This window comes from Dipodomys merriami, unplaced genomic scaffold, assembly GCF_024711535.1.
Source record: "Dipodomys merriami isolate MVZ:Mamm:240054 unplaced genomic scaffold, mDipMer1.0.p SCAF_277, whole genome shotgun sequence".
In the NCBI taxonomy this organism is placed as follows: Eukaryota; Metazoa; Chordata; class Mammalia; order Rodentia; family Heteromyidae; genus Dipodomys; species Dipodomys merriami.
This window is the reverse complement of record NW_027204237.1, coordinates 1,160,679-1,183,143: the sequence shown is the minus strand read 5'-3', so window position 1 is coordinate 1,183,143 and position 22,465 is coordinate 1,160,679. Positions and strand designations below refer to the sequence as shown.

Below are 22,465 nucleotides of genomic sequence, written 5' to 3'. Positions count from 1 at the left end.
CTCTTTGCACTACAATGGGAAAGGGCTTCCTCCCAGGCCTCTCTCCCAAACACCTCACTCTGCTGCTCGGCCTTCTCCTCCAATCTCTCTGTTCCCATTGTGCCAGCTCTCCCTTAGGCAGAAGGCTATGCCCGGCTCAGAGTGACAGTGTCCTTGTCACCTCTGGCTTTGCCAGGCTGGGCGGGCACAGAGCAGACCTCCAGGAGTGTTGGTTAGATTTGTTGGGAGCCAACATTAACAAGCCAGGCCGAGAGTGGAGGAGAAGGTGCTGGCAGAGCCAGCCTGCCTGTCCCCGGCTGTCAGTGTATGTTCTGGGGCCAACACACTCACTCGAGTTCTCTTCTGGCCCAGTCTCTTGACCCTTCTGCCAGAACTTCCAGTCCCCTGGCCCTGGCTCTCACTTTGCTCTCTCTGGTCTCCTCCCAGAGCTGGTCATTGGGGGTGGGGGTGGGAGATCCCACACAGAAGGCCTGTGCCACCATAGCACAAGACCAGACTTCTCCACTCAACAAGGATTCAGAGGACATTGACAAAGAGCCAGGCACCAGGCTCAGGGCTGCGTACATACTGAATTGTAGACCAGGGGTGGTTCGATGGCCTCATAGGGCTTACAATCTAGGTGTGTGTGTGTGGGCACGAGGGTGGGGTGAACGGTAAAGTCCCCATGAAGGGAAACAAAGAGAGTCTTCTGAGATGAAGTATTTCAAGTATGGTAGTCATGGGAGGCCTCTCGGAGGTGGTGACAATGAAAACAAGCACTGAGGGGCTGAAGAGCTTAGCCCTGCCAAGAGGAAGGAGGAGCATTTGGGGCAGAGGGACCAGCCGATGTGCTGTCCTGGAGGTGGAGGCAAGTTGGAATGTTAAGGAATGAAGAGAGCAGGGGGACAGGGGGTCTGGAGCAAAAAGAGGGAGAACCATGATTTTGTCTGTAGAACAACAATATAACAAGGAAGGGACTCTAAACCATAAAAGAAACCGTGTGATCATCATGTTTTGGGCTCTCTAGGGTTGCTGCTAGGGATTAGGGAAAGAGATGTGGTATGGCCCAGCCTTGGTGGTGGCTATGGGTTCAAGCACAAATAGGCTACAGAGATAAAGAAAAGCAGACTTTAAAGCTTCCACTTGTAATCTAGCTACTCAGGATGCTGAGATTTAAGGATCATGCCAGCTGGGGCAGGGAAATCTATGAGATTCTCATCTCCCAATTAACTAGCAAACACCCAGAAGTAGAGCTGTGGCTCAAGTAGTAGAGTACCAGACTTGAGTGGAAAAGCTAAGGGGCAGTGCCCAGGCCCTGAGTTCAAGCTCTAATACTAGCACAAACAAACAAACAAATAACAAACAAGTAGAATTTATTAGGGGTTTACAGAAGAACAAAACACCTTTATTGCCTGTCAGGGGTGGGACTGGGGTGGGGTGATTTAGGGACACAGGGAAGGCTTGAGACTAGAAACAGAAAACAGAGTCCCCAGCCAAGGGAACAAACACACAGGCGCTTCCCTTGGTCTCTTGAAAAAGGAACCCAAGACCACTAGAGATGTTGACAGTTGGGGAGAAGGGGGAATCGCTTCACTTTACTGATGTGTACAGACTGTTGTGGAATTGGGTACCTGCATCATGGAAATGTGGTTCCCACAGCCCCAACTATGAGTGAGGGCTGGGTTCTTAGGATAGAAGGTTATCAGGACTGGGCAACACCCCCTGTGTCCTGGGAGCAGCTGGAAATCAGGTAGGAGAAAGAAGAGGAGGGGGAAGGCCGGAAGTGAGAACTGGAATCAGGGAGATAGGGGAGTCCCTCTTCCTCCTCTGGGTGTGCTCCTTCCTGAGAAAGGTGAAGCTACGCTTTGCCATCTGTCACCTTGTCTGTCACGGTTTACGTGACTGCCCTTCCCCCTCTCAGTGTAGAACCTCTGTTGCCCCACGTTGATCTGCTCAATAGGGATGCCTCCTCTCCTAGCTTTGCGTTTCTCAGAGGGTAGGAGGAACTACAGGATGGTGTGACTGAACTAGCTCCTTTTTGGGGGGCAAGGGGGCAAATGGTGTTCTTACTACTTTATCCCTCAAGGAAACAGCCTGTACTTTCTAGATCCTTTCTGGATCTCACAAATGACTTCTGCCCTCTGCTCCAATTCTCTGACTGGCTCTTTGTCCCCAGTGTTTTTGTAAATTCTACTTTTGTGCCTGCAGAGCCTCTTCACTGGCAACCTTGAGGGAGGCTGGGTGTGTGTAGGTGGGGGGATTTTCTACCGGGAAGGTGAAGTGAACACCAATAAATGACTAGTTCCAGGACTCCACACAGCCTCCACACACGAACCAGATCGTGGGGGTTAGAGGAGGTGGGAGTGCAGGTGGTGGGGGACACTTGGAGGCCTTTAGGGTGTGGATGGCCACCCGTGAGGGCAGAAGTACTTCTAACACTTGGTCCACTGACATGGTGACCCTGCATGTCAGCCCAGTCTCTGCCATTCCACAGGGATCGCTCGCCTGGCTGCTTGGTCCTGTGAGAGGAAATGGCCTGAGGCAGAGCTGAGGAAGGCAGTGGCCTCTGAGCAGAGCCAGCTGTGTGGAGTCTGGGTGAACAGGATCTCAGGCCCTGGACTCGCTCTCAGCGTGACCTTGCAGGGCCCAGCCGCCTCACACTGTTCTTCCCCCCTCCTCCGCGGCATAGTAGTTATTCTCGTCCGGCCTGACAGCCCAGGGCTGTGGCAGCAGTCCGAGCTTTTGGAGTGGGATGTAAACCAGGCAGTTCAGACGTCTGGTGCTGTATCCCAAGGGCTGAGGCCTCTGGGTGGCAGCACATGGGGCCATCTGCACCCTGTAGGGGAGGGCATGTGCCTGGAGAGCTGTGACTGGGACAGAGAAGCCCGCAGCTGGGCTCCCCATCACTCAGTGCTGGCTCTGCCTGGTAACCCGTGGAGGCCTGGTGGTAAGGATACCCCAGCCCGGAGCTTCTGCTGATACCTAGAATCCTCCAGCCACGGGGAGTCAGCCGGAAGGTGGTATCTGCAGACTGATCCCTAGTATTCAGGCCTGGGCTGTAATGGACAAGGGGTCTGTTCTGTGAGTCACTGTGAAGGAGTAGGCAGGGGCAGGCTGGGTGCCTGTTTCTCTGACCCCTGACTCAGTTACTGTCTGCAGGAAATGAGGCAGACTGTATTCTACTCCTTGGCTTGCAACAGCTGCGGCCAGTTATCATACCTGACTGCCATCTGACCTCTTCAGGGAAGTGGTCTGCTTTTAGGGCCATGGTATCCTTTATTCAATTCAATGTATTTTGGGGAGTGGAACTCGATTTGAATCCAGGGCCTTGTGTTTGCTAATCAGGTGCTCTATCACTTGATCCACATCTCTCCAGTCCTTCTTTGCTTCAGGTTATTTTTCAGGTAGGGTCCTGTGCTTTCTGTCTGGGGACCAGCCTCAGACTACAATCCTCCTATCTATACCTCCTATCTAACTGGGGTTAGAGGTGCAAACAACCACACCTGGATTTGCTGAAATGGGGGGAGGTCTCTGTGGCTTTTTCTTTTTGGTCTTGCTAGCCTCAAAGTACAATCTTCCTGATGTCTACTTCTCAAGTAGCTGGGATTACAGGTGTGAGTCACTGTGCCAGGCCTCATGGTATTCTTTATCTCTAAGGTTTACACATACTGGGCAGGAGAGGGGCTGGCACAGCTCTTAGGGGCCCGTGAGTCACCCGGAGGCATTTGGGCATGTGAGAAACCAAATCAAGCCTCTGAGATCAGAAGAGTTCCAAAGGAGCTGGGTAGGTGGGCTGGACCAGCAGTGAGAGAGGAAGGGGTCTCTGCTGAGTGGAAGCAAAGCAGAAAACGCAGCACCTGTTTGAGAGCTCCTAAGAAAAGAAACTTCCTTACTCCTGAGGGATGGAGGTGGGGATGGGAAGCCAACTCAGAAAGCCCCAATTTCGGTGATTTCAGACACCCAGGAATGGTAAAGCACAGCACCTGCAGGCCTGCCTGCTGGCCCTGATCGGGGAGGGCTGGAGGGAGGGAGGGCTACACAAGCAGTTGTGGGGGAAGATGATGTTAGGAGGGGAGAGATGGGGCTGCTCCTGGTCGCCCTGCTACTTGGCACCACTGGCAGAGGGGCAGTTGGCCTCTCTGGGAGGCAGGCCCTCTGGGTGGAAGATACCCCTCGATTGGGCAACAAATTCCTCCGGGCTGGCAGGATGGTGCCAGGGGCCCTGCGCACAGGCGTGATCCGGAGTGCTGGGATGGAGTAAGTGGGAGAGGAGGTGCTGGGGAGGATGGGGCCAGGGACTCTTCCAAGGATGGTGAGCTGGTTGCTCAGGGCTGGCAGCCCTGGGCAGCTATGGAAGAAGGACCAGGGCCACACAGGGAAGGCCAGGGAGCCGGCTGGCGTGGGTGAAGGCTCCATCTCAGCTGCGTAGCTGTTGAGGTGGGAGAGGAGGCGAATTCGGACAGGGTCTGTACAGCTGCTGGGGCCTTCCAGGACCCCCAGGTACCGGATGACTTCGGTGAGACACTCCCGAAAGCCAATGCTCCGGAAGTCAACCGCCAGGGCACGGGCATCGAAGAATCCTGCAGAAGAAGATACTGTGAGAGAATGCCAGGTTGGGGAAGCACTCAGGCTCAAGAGTGCTGGAGAGCTGGACCTGCCCCTCTCATTCAGTCTCTGGGTGACCCTGGGTGAGTGCATTCTCAGTCTTCACAGCTGTAAAGTGTGGACAGAACCCAACCTGGGATAGAGGATGGTGGGGCATGGACTCACTGGACTAGAATACATTGCAGAATGTAAAGGATGATTTCATCACAATTCATGATGGGGCCAAGGTACCTCCAGTAAGGAGACACTTGGCAGGTGGGAAAAGGCTGAACCTGTGGTTGTGTTGAATAATCCAGCCTGCTACTGGGAGCAGATGCAGGGAAGGGCGGTGATGAAAATAGTCATCAGAGCCAGAGGCCCCTCAGAGGAAGGAATATTAGTGTCCCAGGGAAACATAAGGACTTTGGAAGTCCACAGAGCTAGATTCTAATCCTGACTAGAGCATTTAATCAGCTGCCTGACCATCTTGCTTTCCTTAGAAATAAAATGAGAGGATACGGTACCTGCTTCACTGGGTGGAGGGTGTATGTGAAATAAAGCCCAGAGAATGCCCACCAACGACCAGGGAGCTGTCATATTACTGGCTGGGCTTCTGTTGATTCTGAGTTTGTCTCCTGAATCAAAAGGCAGACTGAGCCCAGTGGCAGTGACACAGGCCTATAATCCTAACTACATACTCTCAGGAAGGAGGCTGAGATCTGAAGCTCTGAGGATTGTAGTCTGATGCCAGCCTGGGGGAAAAACAAAAAGCCCACACGAGTCTTATCTCCAGTTCATTAGCAAAAAGCCAAAAGTGGAAGTGTGGCTCAAGTGGGTAGAACACTAGCCTTGAGTGAAAAAGCCAAGACCCTGAATTCAAGCCCTGTACTCGTGTGTATATGTGCCTGTGCGCATACACATGCAATAACCATCAGGCCAGGGGCCATCTCTTTTGCCCTCAGTGAGGGACAGCCAGATGAGCTTTCCACATGGTCATGCACACCGTCACCCCTCTCTTGACCACCTTCTAAACAAAGACAGAGCAGCCACGGGCAGTACTGCCTCAGAACCACAGCAGCAGCTACCTCATCCTGGCCGTGGTTCAGTCCAGAAGGAAGGCTCAGCAAGAGGCTGCATTTGGAGTCAGGACCATCTCAAGTGAGACCTGGATCTGCTGTGTTTTTAGCTCTTTGCACACCCCAATACTTTACTTTCCCTCCCTCCCTCCCTGCCTTTCCTCCCTCCCTCCCTTCTTTCCTTTCTTCCATCTTTCCTTCCTTTCTTTTTGGCAGTGGGTTCCGGGTTTGAATTTAGGCCCTGGGCACTGCCTCTGAGCTTTTTTTTCTCTCAAGGCTAGCACTCTACTACTTGAGCCACAGCTCTGCTGCTGGTAATTTGGTGGTTAATTGGAGATAAGAGTCAGACTTTGCTGTCCAGGTTGGCTTTGAATCATGATCCTCAGATCTCAGTCCCCTGAGGACTGAGCTGCTGGTACCTGGCCTTGATATTTCTCTGTTTCAATTCCTTTTACACTCACATATGCTGCTTTAAATTCTTTTATTTTTATATCTGTACTAGGGCTTAAATTCAGGGCCTTGAACTCTTGCTTGACTTTTCTACTCAGGGCTAGGACTGTACTACTTGAGCCACAGCTTCATTGCTGGCTCTTTGGTGGTTAATTATAGATAAAGAGTCTCAGGGGCTGGGAATGTGGCTAAGTGGTAGAGTACTTGCCTAGCATGAAGCCCTGAGTTCAATTCCTCAGCACCACATAAACAGAAAAAGCCAGCAGTGGCACTGTGGCTCAAGTGGTAGAGTGCTAGCCTTGAGCAAAAGAAGTTCAAGGACAGTACTGAGGCCCTGAGTTCAAGCCCCAGAACTGGCAAAAACAAAAACAAAAACAAAACCCTCAATCCTCAGATCTCATCTCCCAGAGTAGCTAGGATTATAGGAGTAAGCTACCATGCTGAGTTAGGACTGCTTCTTTCTTACTAAGAATTTCATTTCATTATCTAATAATTCTTTTTTTTTTTTTTTTGGTCGGTTGTGGGGCTTGAACTCTGGGCCTGGGCGCTGTCCCTCAGCTCTTCAGCTCAAGGCGAGTGCTCTACCACTTGAGCTACAGCGCCACTTCCGGTTTTCTGGTGGTTTATTGGAGATAGGAGTCTCACGGTCTCTCCTGCCCGGGCTGGCTTTGAACCGCGATCCTCAGATCTCAGCCTCCTGAGTAGCTAGGATTACAGGCGTGAGCCACCAGCGCCCGGCTTATCTAATAATTCTTATAAATACCTTCTCATTATTTCCATTAAAGATGAGGAAACAGGGGGAGAGAGAGGCTAAATCATTTGCACAGAGCCTGGGCAGTGTGTAAGCCACAACTCCAGTGTTCCTCTCAGCTTTGAACAGGAAAGTGGAGGAGACAAGCCCCCTTCCTGGTTCTTGTGAGAACCGAAGGAGACAACATAAATTGAAGATTTTTGAAAGCTATAAAATGCTGCCCGCACCAACCACTATACTACTTCCCTTTTAATGGGATAACATGAGTGTAATTTGAAATATCTCGCCACCAGCTGCTAAGCTCCACCTTGAGCAAAGCATTCCTCTGTAGAGTTCTCAAAAGGATACCTGTCAGGGTAAGAGGGCAGGCTTGTTAAACTGGCAAACTCCTAAACTCCAGTACAGACCTCCTGTCTCATAATATCTGGGGTGACCTGTGACTCCATTTGCCCCCACAGGACACTGTTTCACTCTGAGGATAAAGAAACACTAGATTGGGCCTTGTAAAATGTAAATGTCTGGCTGGGCACTAGTGGTTTAGCCTGTAATCCTAGTTCTGTAGAAGCTGATTATCTGAGGATCATGTTTCAAAACCAACCTTGGAAGAAAAGGCTATGAGACTCTTATCAAGGGCTGGGAATGTGGCTCAGTGGTAGAGTGCTTGCCTAGCATGTATGAAGACTTGGGTTCGATTCTTTAGTACCTTATAAACAGAAAAAGCTGAAAGTGGAGCTGTGGCTCAAGTGGTAGAGTGCTAGCCTTGAGCAAAAGAAGCTCAGGGACAGTGCCCAGGCCCTGAGTTCAAGCCCCAGGACTGGCAAAAAAAAAAAAAACAAAAAAACAAAAAAAAAAAAACCTCTTCTGCCACTGAGCAGCAAAAAGCTGGAAGTGGAGGGATGGTTCAAATGGTAGAGTTCTAGCCTTGAACAAAAAGCCAAGTGAGAGCCCAAGGCCCCAATTCAAACTCCTGTATCGGTATAAAAAAATAAAATAAAAAAGCAATGGTTCTCTTTCTAAGTAGCAAATTGTCTTTGGGACTTTGTCTTTGTGTCCAAGACTTGAGACAAAAATTTTCATTTGGGGCTGGGAAGGTAGCTCAGTGGTAGAGTGCTTGCCTCACACGCATGAGGCCCTGGGTTTGATTCCTCAGCACCACATAAGCAGAAAAAGCCAGAAGTGGTGCTGTGGCTCAAGCTGAAGAGCTGAGGGATGGCGCCCAGACCCAGAGTTCAGGCCCCAAGATTGACCAAAAAAATAAAAAATAAATAAAAAGTATAAATTTTTTAAAAAATTTACCTGAAGGTCTTTGTGTTTTTGTTGTTTGGGCAGTGCTGAGGTTTGAAATCAGGGTGTCTACCACCTGAACACCTCTAGCCTTTTTTGCTTTTAGTTTTTTGTTTTTTGTTTTGTCAGTTGTGGGGCTTGAACTCTGGGCCTGGCCGCTGTCCCTCAGCTCTTCAGCTCAAGATGAGCGCTCTACCACTCGAACCACAGTGCCACTTCTGGTTTTCTGGTGGTTTATTGGAGATAAGAGTCTCAGGGACTTTCCTGCCTGGGCTGGCTTTGAACATGATACTCACATCTCAGCCTCCTTAGTAGCTAGAATTACAGGCGTGAGCCACCGGCGCCTGGCTGCTTTATTTTTCAAACAATGTCTCACAGTTTTACCTATTCCTCCCTTATATAGGAGCTACAGATACACACTACTAATCTGGTTTGTTGATTGAAATGAGGGGCTTCCTTTTTGTCTCAGCTGACCTTAAACTATGAATCCTCCTGACTTCCATCTCCCAAGAAGCTAGGATGTAGATCTGAGCCACCTTGCCTAGCTACAGAAAGTCTTACTGGGGGTGGGGAGGGCGAGGGCAATGGGAGGGCAGGGATGGGAAGGGGAACAAAGGAGGAAGCAACAATGCTTGATAAGAAATGTACTCATTACGTTGCTCATGTAATTGTAAACCCCTCTGTATGGTATTTTCACAATAAAAAAACTTATTAATATACATATATATATATATATATATATAAAGAAAGTCTTATTCCACTTTTTTCCTCATAGCTGGTGCTCTAACACTTGAGCCATGCCTCCACTTCTGGCTTTTTGCTAGCTAACTGGTGATGAGAGTCTCTTAGATTTGTCTTCCTGGACTAGCTCTGAACCTCAATTCTCAGATCTCAGCCTCCCAAGTAGCTATGATTACAGGCATGAGTTACTGGTACCTGGCAAGGAAGTCTCTTTGAAGCTATAGGTGCATGATTTTAAGGGTCTAATTTAAAATAATAGAATGATTTGTGTTCTCCTTCAATCTGGACACCTGCTGAGAATATGGCATGTCACCCAGCACTGCCTAGGACATAACAGCAACCCAGAAACCTAAACCAAGAAAACATCTCTGGTTAGAATTTTCAGGTAGAGGCTAGGCATAGAGGCTCAAACCTGAAATCCTAGCTAATAGGGAGGCAGAGATTGGGGTTTATGGTTCGAAGCCAGCCTGAACAAGAAGTTTTCAAATCTCCATCCTAAACAATGACTAGCAAGGTGGTGTGTGCCTGTCATCCCAGTGATGCAGGGAAACACAAAAGGAACAGGACTTAGGCCAGCTGGGAACAAAGTGAAAATAATGCATTAAAAGGAGACGAGAGGCATGGCTCAAGTAGTAGAATGCCTGACTAACAAGCTAGAGGCCCTGAGTTGAATCTCCAATGTCACAAAAACAAATAAAGCAAAGTAAATAAATACATCAGGCGTTTCCTTTCAGGGTTCAGGCAGGTCTCAGGCTGCAGTTGGCTCCTTTGGGTCACCCCTTAACTCCCTGGAGGCAGGAACAATGTCATAGTGAGAAAGCTCCTGCAAGGCCTGGAAGGGCAGAGGTGGCGACACTGAGAGTGGAACAGGCCATGCTGAGAGATGAATCACAAGCTTGCTGAACAATCAATGGGATTTGTTTGCTGTGGCTCACCAGAGGATCCTCAGGACCCAGCCTCAAAATATTTTTGTCATTACAACTGAATCCCAAGAGAGAAGAGCATCAGTACCTGTCCCGCCAGTGGCATGGAGCATTTTCAAGTGATCCACCGTCATCTGCAAGACCTCAGCTTTCTCCAGTTTGGAAGAGCCCTGTAGGTACAGAAGGCATGCAGGTTCCAGTCAGCCCCTGATACTCACCAGCCCTGCCTGTCATGAGGGCTCACTGTCTTGAATTCTCTCTTGTGAAATGCTTCTGAAGCCGTCTTCCCAGGAAGAACCCGAGCATCTCCCTCTCCACGAGTCCCTTGAAAGCAGACTCCAGGTCTAGTTCATGGGTGCTCCCCAAAAGGTTTCAGTGAACATCTGTAGGATAACTGACTTCTCACCTGTACGCAACCCGTGCTTTGCAGCTTAAGGCAAGAATATCTGATGCTGTCTGATTTAACCAAATGACTCCCTACCAAATCCCTTCAGCTCAACAGGTTCAGTGACAGAGTGTTCACTCTCTCGGCCACCTGTCTCACCTCCAAATAGCTCTGGAAATGTCAGGAGTCACATCGCAGAGTCCCATGTTTCCTTTCTGCTCAGCTAGTTTGTGGCTGAATGTGAGTTGGGAGATCTCTGTTCTCTGTGCCTGGCACAATTAGAATTAGCTCTATTCTGAATCATTTTTTAGGATTCTACATAAATGGATGTAAGTCGGATATAAAGTCACTATAGCTGCAACATTTCGCTAAGTATAAATTTACTTTTCTTCCTTTTTGTAAGTGTTGGGACTTGAAATCAGGGCCTGGGCACTTGAACTCTTTTGCTCAAGGTTAGCGTTCTACCACTGCTTGGAGCCACAGTACCACTTTTGGCTTTTTCTGAGTAACTTCCTGGAAATAAGAGTAAGCCTTTCCTGCCCATGCTGGCTTCAACCCATGATCCTCAGATCTCAAGATCTCAAGTAGTTAGGATTACAGGCATGATCCACCAGTGCCTGGCTACTTCTGTTTATTTGGGTATTTTTTGTGTGTGGGGGGGTAGTTAAAATGGAGATAAGAATTATAGACTTTCTTTCCTGGGCTGGCTTTGAACTGCAATTCTCAAATCCCAGCCTCCTGCATATCTAAGATTACAGATGTGAGCCACCAGTGCTCCACTACCATACTCTTTTTTTTTTTTTTCCTGTATGGGTCAGTAATGGGTCTAGAACTCAGGACCTAGTGCTCTCACTTAGCTTTTGCATTCATGGTTGGCACTCTACCACTTGAGCCATACTTTTACTTCCAACCTTTTGCTAGTTTTAATTGGAGATAAGAGTCTCATGGACTCTTACCTGCCCAAGGTGGCTTCCAACCTCTATCCTCAGATCTCAGTCTCTTAAGTAGCTAGAATTATAGGCATGAGCCACCGGTGCCTGGCTAAATTTCTATTCTTTGTCCCCAGGCTGGTGACAGCTATTCCTAAATGGCCACAATACCCTATCAGCCAATATCCCTTTGCAAAAGCTACTATGAGAGACACACCCTACTTGTCACTAACTCAGTATTTCCTCTGGCTCCATCAGCAATATCATCTACCTGTTTCTCAAAGGCAGTGGGGACCAGGCGCCGCAGTTCAGAGAGACTACTGTTGATGCGATCCCGACGTCGTTTCTCTATGATCTGCAAATGAACGACAAGAAATTACCCACATGTACGCACTCTCTTGCAGTTCCTGTGTGCCTGGATGGACTCTGACTCATTTTCCCTCATCATATTTTCATGAGGGAGGAGGAAACTGAGGCTCAGTAATTTGCTTGAGGACTCACAGCTAGAGAGCTCAAACCTGGAAGAAGTCAGATCTTGTGTCTTGGTCTGTAAGGTGGAGTGGGGGGGGGGGGGAGGGAGAACCCTGAGAGGAGAGGAGACAGTGCTTATTTAGGATGGTTAGTCCCAGGTAAAGCAGGGTGTGGGCCAGTCAGAATGGGAGCACCAGCCTCAGCCCTGCCTGGGGGCAGGGGGCAGGGGAGCAGCAGTTGCACCAGTGTTAGCCTTCCAGTGTCTGGGTTACCAGAGGTGCTGAGAGTTCTAGGACTTGTCCTTTCTAGCTGTAGAGCCCTTCATTTACATTATTTCCTTCTCTCTCAATCCTGGTAGCAGAATACACATAGAAGGGCAGGAAAATAACCTTTCATTTTTCAGAGAAAGAACATGAACGTGGCCTGGCACTAGTGACTCACATCTGTAATCCTAGCTACTCAGGAAGCTGAGATCTGTGGATCAATATTTGGAGCTAGCACAGGTAGGAAAGTCAGTGAAACTCTTATCTCCGATTAACAACCAAAAGGCTGGAAGTGAGCCAGGCGCCAGTGGATCCTGCCTGTTGTAATTAATTCTTAGGTGGCTGAGATCTGAGGATTGTGGTTCAAAGCCAGCCTAGGCAGAAAGTCTATGAGACTCTTATACCAATAAACTATTCAGAAAAAGCCCAAAGTGGCACTGTGGCTCAAGTAGTAAAGTGCTAGCCTTACACACAAAGAGTCGCAGGGGCATAGGTCCTGAGTTCAAGCCCCAGGACCAGCAAAAAAAAAAAAAAAAAAGGAAGAAAAAAAAATAAAGAAAAAGCTGGAAGTGGAGGTATGGCTCAGGTTGCAAACCATTAGCCTGGAGTAAAAAAGCTCAGGGACAGTGCCCAGGCCTTGAGTTCAAACCTCAGTATCAGGGAACACACACACACACACACACACACACACACACACACACGAGTGTGGGAGGGAAGTGGTTTGTCTAAGGGCTCATGGGGAGTGAGTGGCCTGGCTGGCCTCTGTCAGATCCTCAGCCATTGCATTCCCAGTGTGCAAGCACAGCTGTTTCCTGGGTGAGAGGCGGGGCTGGACAAGATGGACAGTGGAAAGCAGTAAGCCTTCTCATTCTGCCTGCCTCCTCACTCACTGAGAGAAGTTCTAGGCTGAGGGAGGAGGGGGGCGGGGAGAGGGACAGGGCGGGAGGAAGGGGAAACTGGAACAAAAGTAACAGATGTTCCTCAGAGAGTGCTTATGCATTTAATCTTCACGATTCCAGCCATATACAGGCGGAAATAAGGCACTGAAAGGAGAAGTGGCTTGCCTGGATTTGAACCCTGGGCGGCTGGCTTGGGGTGATATGATGTTTCAAGAACAGGTCCATGGGCCAGCCCCAGCCCCTCCCTCTGGGAGGATCCAGGGAAAACTGACTGGGCCACTGCAGGACTGAGAGCACACTCACCCCTCTGCGTTTCTTCCTAGCTTGCATCTGTGAAGGGCTGGAGGCGGACAGCGGCCTGGCCATCTGGCTGCGGAGGAAGAAGAGAAAGGCCATTTTCTCAGGATGGGAGACTATCTCTCCTGCCTGGACTGATTGGAATGGCTAGGCTGGCAATGGACCGTGGTCTCCCAGGCCAGGGAAGGGCTCCAGGGCTGGCCTGGGAAGGGGGCACTCCCTTCCCCCTTTCTCCCCAGGGTCTCTTTTCATTCCTGGCCAAGTCCTCCATGTGCTCTGAGCTTTCTGCGAGTCTGTGTGAAGCCAGTGGTGAATTGTCTTGGCCCCAAACTCCTGGCTTAGCCCCTAACCCGTCGCTTCTGCCCCTGGCTTCAGGGATCTTAGACCTGGGGCTGCCACTCTCTGATCTGGTCCTGCAACCCGATCCGGGGGGCGGGCCGGCGGGTGGTGCGGGCCTGGCGGTGGCGGGTGGCCCGAGCAGGGGCCAGGCGGGGCGGGTTGGGTTTCAGAGCGAGCCGAGCCCCTGGGAAGGAGCGTGGAAAGAGCAGATGCCGCCGCTTCCCACGGCCGGCGCCACCGCCCTCCGCCCGGCCCGCAGCTGCCGCCTCCTCCCACGCGGCAGGCCAGGGGAGGCAGCATCTGGGTCACAGGCCCCTCTTGAATGCTTGGGGACACTGCCCTGGCCTCCCTGAAGGCCTGGGTTCCTCCATACCCAGGCCTTCCTCTGCAGCCCCAGCTGCATCATGGACATTCGCCTGCAGCCCAGGAGTTTCCATTAAGAACAGGCTCAGCGAGGGGGGGGGGTAGGGATGGTAGGGAAGATTGTGAAGGGGGCCCTGCCCCTTCAGATTTTGGCCTGCAGACCAATTGCTGGCCGTCTAGATTACACCAAGGTATCCTTTATGTAGCCAACATAGGAGGACCTGTTCAGGCCTGCAGGTGTTCACCTGCCCAATGCCACACATCTGAACAGGAACCCTCACTTACCTTCACCCCTGCTCCTTGTCCCCTGGGTTTTCCATCTCACTGGGGTCACCCCCAGCTTGGAGTTCTGCAAGGCTGAAACCTGGCCACTTTGATTGACCCTGTCTTCCATCATCCTCACTCTACTCCATCCAAACCTGCCTACTCCGTTGTAAACTGTGTGTCATGTTTGTCCTCCTGACTTAGACAGTATTCAGGACCAGGCCTCTTGACATCTCTCACTTGGAGGCCTGCATGAGCCTATGGGGCCCCTCTCTCCTTAGGTCTGTTTGTACCCTCTCTGTTCCCACTGCAGGCACAGTGATCATTTAAATGCAAATCTGAGTTGTGTGTGTGTGTGTGTGTGTGTGTGTGTGTGTGTGTGTGTGTGTGTGTGTGTGTGTGTGTGTGTGTGTGTGTGTGTGTGTGTGTGTGTGTGTGTGTGTTGGTCCTGGGGCTTGAATTCTGGGCCAGGGCACTGTCCCTCAGCCTTTTTGTTCAAGACTGGTGCTTTACCACTTGAGCCACAGCACCATTTCCAGCTTTTTTTTGATGGTTAATTGGAGATGAGTCTCGTGGACTTTCCTGCCCAAGCTGGCTTTGAACTACAAATTCTCAGATCTCAATTTCCTAAGTAGCTAGGATTACAGGTGTGAGCCACCAGTGCCTCCTCAGTATGATCACATACACACTTATACTTACAAGGGTGTTGAACTTGTGCTTGCTACACAAGTGCTCTACCATTTGAGTTATACCCCCAGCTCTCCCAATGCTTTGAAGATCAAAACCACTATCCTTCAGGTGGCCCAGGTGGCCCCTGTCACTTCCACATTCCAATTCTCTTTCATTGTGTGTGCTCCCGCTGTGAACTCACTAACTCCTGTAGTTTCACATCCTGTTCCCCTACTCTAGAATCCTCTGTTCTACTCCATCTCTCCATCCCAAACCCCAACCCCTTTGACTAGTAACTTCAAACATCCTGTAGATCTCAACTCAAATGTCAACTCCTTTTTCTTTTTTAACATCCTCTCTTCCACTAGATGGTCTTTGCTCTATACAATCCTAGCCTACTGCCAGTTTGTGTTTCGTACTTACAAGGGTTTTTAAAAAAATTAATATTCTGTGTGTGTGTGTGTGTGTGTGTGTGTGTATATATGTATGTGTATGGGAGAGAGAGACAGACAGACAGAGACAGACAAACTGACAGACAGAGACAGACAGAGACAGAGGGACAGAGAGAGTATTGGGGTTTGAACTCAGGGCCTCAAGCTCTCTCTTGGCTTTTTTTCTTTTTTTACAAGGCACTCTCTCTCTCTTTCTCTCTCTCTCTTTCTTGTCAGTCATGGGGCCTGAACTTTGGGCCTGGGCACTGTTCCTGCATTCTTCAGCTCAAGGCTAGCGGTCTACCACTTGAGCCACAGTGCCACTTCCAACTTTTCTTCTTTGTGGTGCTGAGGAATTGAACTCAGGGCCTCATGCATGCAAGGCAAGCACTCTACCACTGAGCCACCTTCCTAGCCCAAGGCTGGCACTCTCTACCACTAAAGCCAATCTCCTACTTTTGGCTTTTTGCTGAAATAAGAGTTTCATGAAGTCTTCTACTGAGACTGGTTTCAATGAGTCTCAGATCTCAGTAGAGATCTCAGTAGCTAGGATTATAGGTGAAAGCCACTAATGCCCAGCTCGTTTAATATTTATCTCTCCAACAAACAAGCTCCATGGGGTCACAGATGACATCAGTGTCATGTACCACAGTAGCCCTGGTCCTCAGAAAGTATTTGGAACATACCCATCTTGTTCTCTCTGGCATCACTGAAGAACACAGATATGACCATCATAAAACCTATGTTCTGGGCCTTTGTGGAATGGGGGTGCATGAGGCTTACTTTGAGATACCTCCAGGTATCTATCCCCATGACACCTGAGATTGGATCATTTTCATCAATACTTCAAATAACGTTTGCAGGAGAGACCAGATAAGGTCAGATCTTGCCGCTATGCCTCTGCTTGGTCTAGCCACATCTGGAAAAGCATGTATCCCACCCACACATCTGGACAAGCAGAGCTGGTAAGAGGCCTGGGAAAGCTCCTGGGAGGTAGGGCACAGTGAGGCAGGTCTGGAGCTCAGACACCAGATCCTGAGATCTGCAGAGCGGTCTGTTTACAAAGCTTCCCTGGTTCACTGGGGACAAGCCCCAGGAGCCAAGGTACATAAGAGACATGGCCTTTGTTCCCCTTGCTGGATAAAGCATCTCCCTGAGTATTGGGTTAGCTTTGTGCACGTCACTGCCTCTCAGCCTGATCCCTCCTCAGGGACCATCTGTTGGAGCCTGGTGCACCCATTTTAGGCCAGGCAGCTCTGCTCTCTCATTTTCCAGTCTCTTGGTTCATTCCTCTCTGAAGCGTGGTCTTCCCCTCCCCCTCCCCCCTAGATCTTATTGGCAGCGCTCACTTTCTGTTCCTTCCTTCCTTCCTTCCTTCTTTCCTTCCTTCCTTCCTTCCCTCCCTCCTTTCTTCCTTCCTTCCTCTCTCCCTCCCTTCCTTCATCCTTCCTTTCCTTTCTTCCTGTGTTGTAACTGGGGCTTGAACTCAAAGCTTGGGCATTGTCATTTTTTCACTCAAAGCTGGCATTCTACCACTTGAACCATAGCTCCAGTTCAGGCTTTTTTTTTTGAGGGGGGATTAATTGAAGAAAAGAGTCACATGGATTTTCCTGCTTGGGTTGGCTTCAAGGTTTCCATCCTTGGCCTCCCAAGTAGCTGGAATTACAGGTGTAAACCACAAGTGCCTGCTCACTTTATGGTTTTCTTTTCTTTTCTTTTCTTTTCTTTTTTTTTTTTTTTTTTTTTGCCAGTCCTGGGGCTTGACTCAGGACCCAAGCATTGACCCTGAGCTTCTTTTTGCTCAAGGCTAGCACTCTACCACTTGAGCCAGAGCACCACTTCCAGCCTTTTCTGTTTGTGTGGTACTGAGGAATTGAGCCCAGAGCTTCATGCATGTTAGGCAAGCACACTACCTCTAAGCCACATTCCTAGGCCCACTTTATGGTTTTCTTGGCATCACTGCATGTCTTTCTCTCCTCTGAGCCCTGAGAAAATCCCATTTCACAGATGAGGATGCTGAGCCTCAGGGAGCTAAAGAAGCTTATTCAGCCCACGCAGCTGCTAAGCATGAGAATCCTTGTCTTCTGGCTCCCAATTCAGCATTGTTTTTCTCTCCTAAGTCTGACTTCCTGTCTGTCTGAATAGTCTTCCAGTCTCTCTATCCTTACAGCCTCCAGCCGGAGCTCCTGCAGCCTGTGATCTGGCTCTGACAGTGGGAGGAGGGGTGGGAGCTTCTCCTCTGAAGTCTGAAAATAAGGCAGAGAGGATATGCTGGCTACCAAGAGCTGCTCCATGGGCCTCTTGGAGCCCCAGAATTCCAGGGTAATCTCTGGGAGTGGAATAGCCTTTCAGGCCATCTGGTCATGGTTCCTGACCACCTTTGGTGCTGACTCCACCTGGGAACTTCCCTGTGGGACTCTTGCAGATGACTGCACTTGAATCAAAGGCAGAATCCTAATATGCCAAATGAAAGGTCTCAGATAGCACTGAGCCCACTGGTAAAATGGAAAGACGCAGATAAGGAAGGGATCTTCTATAGGTTGCCCAGCCAATGAGAGAAAATCCAGAACCAGAGCTAGGTTCCATGGCTTTTAATTTAGGGCTCTGGCCAACATGCCCTGGATATTCATCATCACATTATGACCTCACAGTATGTTTCGTTCTAGAAGGAATTTCCATATCCATCTATCTCACTTATTGCACAATAGCTCTCTATTCCATTTTTAGGAAATAGAATTATAGTTATGGGGATACATGTGACAGACACAGAGTTAAGAATCATGCCCAGTAAATCTAGTCTTCCTGTTAGACCTTTCGCTGGTGACCCCTTAGACAGCAGTATTTATTGGACATGACCTTGTGCCAAAACAAGGAACCATGTGCTGCATGCCAATGCCTCACCTGGGGAGAAGCGTATCTGCAACCTTATTTTGGAAGAGATAAAACTCAGGTTCAGAAGGGAGTAAAGTCACTTGCCAGAGTACGTGGAATGCAGAGTCAAACTCAGGCCTGACTTCAAAGGAGCCTGACCTGGAGCCTGATATGTGACAGGTGTTCATTAAATGTTCACAGAGGCGGAGGGAAGAGGCTGTCTTCTGTTTGGACCCAACATGCATCAGGGAAGGGGTTATCAGCTTTAGATAGAGTGATTCCCACAGACGGGGCAGGATGCTAGCAGCAGGCAAATGCCCCTCGTGACAATGGGGCACACCCTGTTCTTTCCTCTCAGGTCTCGGAGTGTGTGGGACTGGTGCCCTGCCTCTGACCCCAGGAGGTTGGCTGCCCCAGCCTTGTGGCCCTTGTCACTGTTTATCTGGTTTTCTTTGTACATGAAGCGCTTCTTCTCTGAGAGTTCCCTGAGGGCAGAGGCCAAGCAGGATACATCTGGGCTCTGATGCCCAGCCCTGGGTCTGGACCACAGCAGGCATCGTTCAACAGGCCCTGAATTGAAGCATTTATGTCTGCTGGGGGGGAGGGCCCTCTGGGAAGTGCTACAAAGAGGCGTCTATAAGTCAGATGTGCCAGATGTCCAGCTGCTTTCCCTGCTCAGAGGGGTCTACCCTTCTAAGAAGCGCCTCTAAAAGTGGGCTATAGCCAAAATGACAAAACTCTGTAAAGAAAGCACACACACACACACACTCACACACCACCTCATTGACATCACCTTCAGGAAGCATTTTCTGCTATCTTTGGTTGTTGATGACCCTACCCCACATAGGTGCCTTCACAGGCCACAGCCTGTTCTCTGTCTGTTCTATACATAGTCTTTGTAAGACCTGCCAGTTTTTGCCTAGGCTGTATAGTTGTAGAGGACACATCAGCTCCCTGGCATCATTTTTGTGCCCTGGACCCATGAAGACCAAGAGACATTAAATTTGTAACTCTCTCCACCATCCCCTCATGGTGTTGGCCTGCTAGCAGATACAGGTGTGGAGAATTGTTTCTCTAAATTGTAGATTCTAAAGGGGGTTGAATCTAGGGTAATGTACCTGCTTGGCAAGCACTCTTCTGCTGAGCTACATCCCCAATTAGGATTTGTGATTGAGTCAGGATCTTCCTGGTCTCAGAAAACTAGAGAGCAATAGAATTATGAAATGCTTTCAATAAACATCATTAAGAATTGGGATGGGGTGTGGCTCAGAGGTAGCGCACTGTTATTTAACATGTGCATGTGCAAGGGTCTAGGTTCAATCCCAGGTTTTGCAAAAAAGAAAAAGAAAGAGGGGCTGGGAAGGTGACTCAGTGGTAGAGTGCTTGCCTTGCACACCTGAGGCCCTGGGTTCAATTCCTCAGCCCCACATAAGCAGAAAAAGCTGGAAGTGCTGCTGTGGCTCAAGTGGTAGAGCGCTAGCCTTGAGCTGAAGAGCTAAGGGATGCACTCAGGCCTAGAGTTCAGGCCCCACGACCAACAAAAAGAAAAAAGAAAAGAAAAGAAAGAAATGAACCCTATCCCCTTCTAATTCTTCTGTTGTTTTTGTTTATTTGAGATGGAGTTTCACCATGTAGCTGAGACTGGCTTCAGACTTGAGCTCCTCCTCTGTCTGCTGGGATGGCAGGTGTGTGACAACACCCAGCTTGTTCCCCTTCCAATCTTAGTCTAGCGATGACGAGACAGATGAAGTAGCTCTCTCCCTTTCACTCCTACCCTCCTTTATCATACTGATGTGGAAACAGGCTCAGATGGGGAAACTGTCTGAGCCTGCATCTAGTTTGAGACTACTTGGTGGCAGAATGTTTGCCTAGATGCATGAGGCCTTTGATTTAGTTCCTAGTACTGAAGGAAAACAAAGGAAGGAAGGAAGGAAGGAAGGAAGGAAGGAAGGAAGGAAGGAAGGAAGGAAGGAAGGAAGGAGGGAAGGAAGGAAGGAAGGAAAGTCATAAAAGGAGAGTTAGTGGCAGCTATTGGACTGACCAGGCCTGCAGATTCATGGTTTGTCCCTGCAGCTATTTTAAGGGCGTATGCCTGGCACTAACTAAACGTTTGCTTCATGTTGAGCCCTGAGCTAAGCTCTTGACCTATACTCTCATTTGATTTTTACAACACTCCTATGAAATTGGCTCTATTATGTATTCCCATTTTACAGATGAGAAAACTGAAGCTTAGAGAATTCACAGAGCTGGGAGGCAGCAGAATGTTTTGTTTTGTTTTGTTTTTTAAAAAGCAGTGTGTTGCTCAGCACTGATGGCTCATACCTCTAATCCTAGCTACTCAAGAGGCTGAGATCTGAGGATAGCAGTCCAAAGTCAGCTGGGGAAGGCAAGTCCATGAGACTTTTTTTTTTGTCTGTTATGGGGCTTGAACTCAGGGCCTAGGTGCTGTCCCTGGCTCTTACTAAAGGCTAGAGCTCTACCACTTTGAGCCACAGCTCAACTTCTGGTTTTTGAGTGGTTAATTGGAGATAGGAGCCTTACAGGGACTTTTGTGCCTGGCACCAGAGGTTCAGGTCTGTAATCCTAGCTACTCAGGAAACTGAGATCTGAGGATCAAGGTTTGAAGGATTATGGGCTAGGATTAAAGGCTAAGATTACAGGTGTGAGTCACCGGTGCCCTGTATGCAGGAAATTTTTATCTCCAATTAACCACCAGAAAAGCCAAAAGTGGAGCTATGGCTCAAGTGGTAGAGCACCAGCCTTGAGCAATAAGGAACAAAGCCTAGGTCTTGAGTTTAAGCCTCAGTATTGGCAAATACATACCACCACCACCAACAACAACAACAAAAAAAGCAATTTGTTCTAAAGGCTCAAATCAAATCAAATAATTATATACTAGAAGTAAATGACATTGGAAACAGGGTGGTTTGGTAGAAAGAGCCCTGGAAATGGAATATTGGTCCTTGCAAGTTGGCTACTATTGTCTTCGAACCAAAACCAGAATGCCAAATTTCACTTTGCTCAAGGAGAATTTTTGTTCTCCCTGAAGCTTTTTGTGAACTCGATGAAAAGTACATCAAACTAGGTTAACAGTGGGAAAGTATAGTTATTCTACATAGTGAACAGATTCTAGACAGCGCGTGTGGAATCAACAGTCCGTGAAGATTTGCTAAGGTCTTCAAGAGAAGCCAGGTGCCAGTGTTTCCTGTCTGTAATCTTAGCTACCCAAGAAACTGAGATCTGAAGACCAGGGTTCAAAGCCAGCCCAGGCAGGAAAATCTGTAATAAGACTTTAATCTCCAATTAACCAGCAAAAAGACAGAAATGGAACTGTGGCTCATCTGGTAGAGTGCCAGCCTTGAGTGAAAAAGCTCAAGGACAGCTCCCAGGCCCCGAGTTCAAGACCCAGGAACGGTGCATACACAAGATGTCTCCAGGAAAAATCCTCACCAGTGGCCACCCCCACGGAGGCGCTTCGGCAGAAAGTCCATCAATAACTGGACATCAAATCCCCAGCAGAACTCGACCTCCACCCCAGCATCCGGAACCCTGCACGGACGGGCAGACACACCCAGGACTCCGCAGCGAGTGTGCAAAGATGCACGCTGCTCACACCTCCAACCTGCGGGCATCTCCCAGATCGGGCCTCCCTCGGTGAGTCCGAGTCCCGCTCCCCGGACCCAGCCCTTACCTCCGATCGCCCTCACGACCCACGTCGATGGGTCCGTCGGACTCGCCGTCCGAGCCGCTCGGCTCCCTGGGCCGCTTCATGGTCAGCGCCGGCTTCCAGGCTGTCAGCCCCGCGCTCGGGCTCCGAGTCCGCCCGTCGGGCCCCGCCCCGACCCGCCCCGGCCCGCCCCGGCCCGGGAGCAGACGCCGCCCTTTCCCAGGGCCCGTCCCTGCACCGCAGCCCCGGGCGCCCTGGCGCCCCCTCGCCCCCGCGGTGACGCGCCACCGAGCGTGGGAAGGCCCCGGGCGGGCGCCGCTCCCGCCGCAGCCCGGCCGCGGCCCCGCCGGGAGGTCCGGCTGGGCCCCGCTCGCTCACCCGCTGCGGCCGCCGCGCGCTGGGTGGCCTTGGGCAGGTGCCCTGGGAGGCCTCTCCGAGAAGCCGGGAGTCTGCTCCGTCCCCGGATCTCCCGGGGCGCTGATGCCCTGTGGAGGCCCCACTCTGCCAGGCCCCAGCCTCAGTGAGACCAACCCCAAGCCTCCCTGCCTGCACCGTTCTGAGGACCACAGACCCCGGGGTGGGGAGGTTGGGGAGGACTGCGGGTGACCTGATTCCAGACAAGCAGGTGTGTGTGTGTGTGTGTGTGTGTGTGTGTGTGTGTGTGTGTGTGTGTGTGTGTGTGTGTGTGTGTGTGTGTGTGTGTGTGTGTGTGTGTGTGTGTGTGTGTGTGTGTGTGTGTGTGTGTATCCCGTGAGAGGCTTACATTGTGATCAACCCCCAAAGAGAATCTAGTTGTGCTCTAGCTGTGGCCATGCTGGCTGAGAAGACT

General features: G+C 50.0%; 1 protein-coding gene across 2 annotated transcripts; it reads right to left on the bottom strand.

Moving 5' to 3' along the window:
- Positions 1–1,364: 1,364 nt before the first annotated feature.
- On the bottom strand, positions 1,365–21,746 carry LOC138837858 (hairy/enhancer-of-split related with YRPW motif-like protein). 2 transcript variants are annotated; one of them, XM_070036876.1, is made up of 5 exons: positions 21,661–21,746; positions 13,039–13,105; positions 11,374–11,457; positions 9,877–9,958; positions 1,365–4,559 (listed from the first exon to the last, which is right to left on the bottom strand). In XM_070036876.1, exons 1-5 carry the CDS (start codon positions 21,738–21,740, stop codon positions 3,907–3,909), a joined length of 966 nt encoding a protein of 321 aa, XP_069892977.1. In that variant the 5' UTR covers positions 21,741–21,746; the 3' UTR covers positions 1,365–3,906. The 2 variants fall into 2 exon arrangements, with proteins under 2 accessions (XP_069892977.1, XP_069892978.1); XM_070036877.1 differs by lacking the exon at positions 21,661–21,746 and adding an exon at positions 14,020–14,146.
- Positions 21,747–22,465: the final 719 nt, after the last annotated feature.

What these genes read in the sequence shown, in the direction of transcription:
- LOC138837858 (XM_070036876.1), bottom strand. Translation starts at nt 21,740, where the DNA reads ATGAAGCGGCCCAGGGAGCCGAGCGGCTCGGACGGCGAGTCCGACGGA. An exon ending in GGTCGTGAGGGCGATCGGAG is followed by an intron (nt 13,106 to 21,660) that starts GTAAGGGCTGGG and finishes CTTCCTCCGCAG; the next exon opens with CCAGATGGCCAGGCCGCTGT. An exon ending in CTAGGAAGAAACGCAGAGGG is followed by an intron (nt 11,458 to 13,038) that starts GTGAGTGTGCTC and finishes GTTCATTTGCAG; the next exon opens with ATCATAGAGAAACGACGTCG.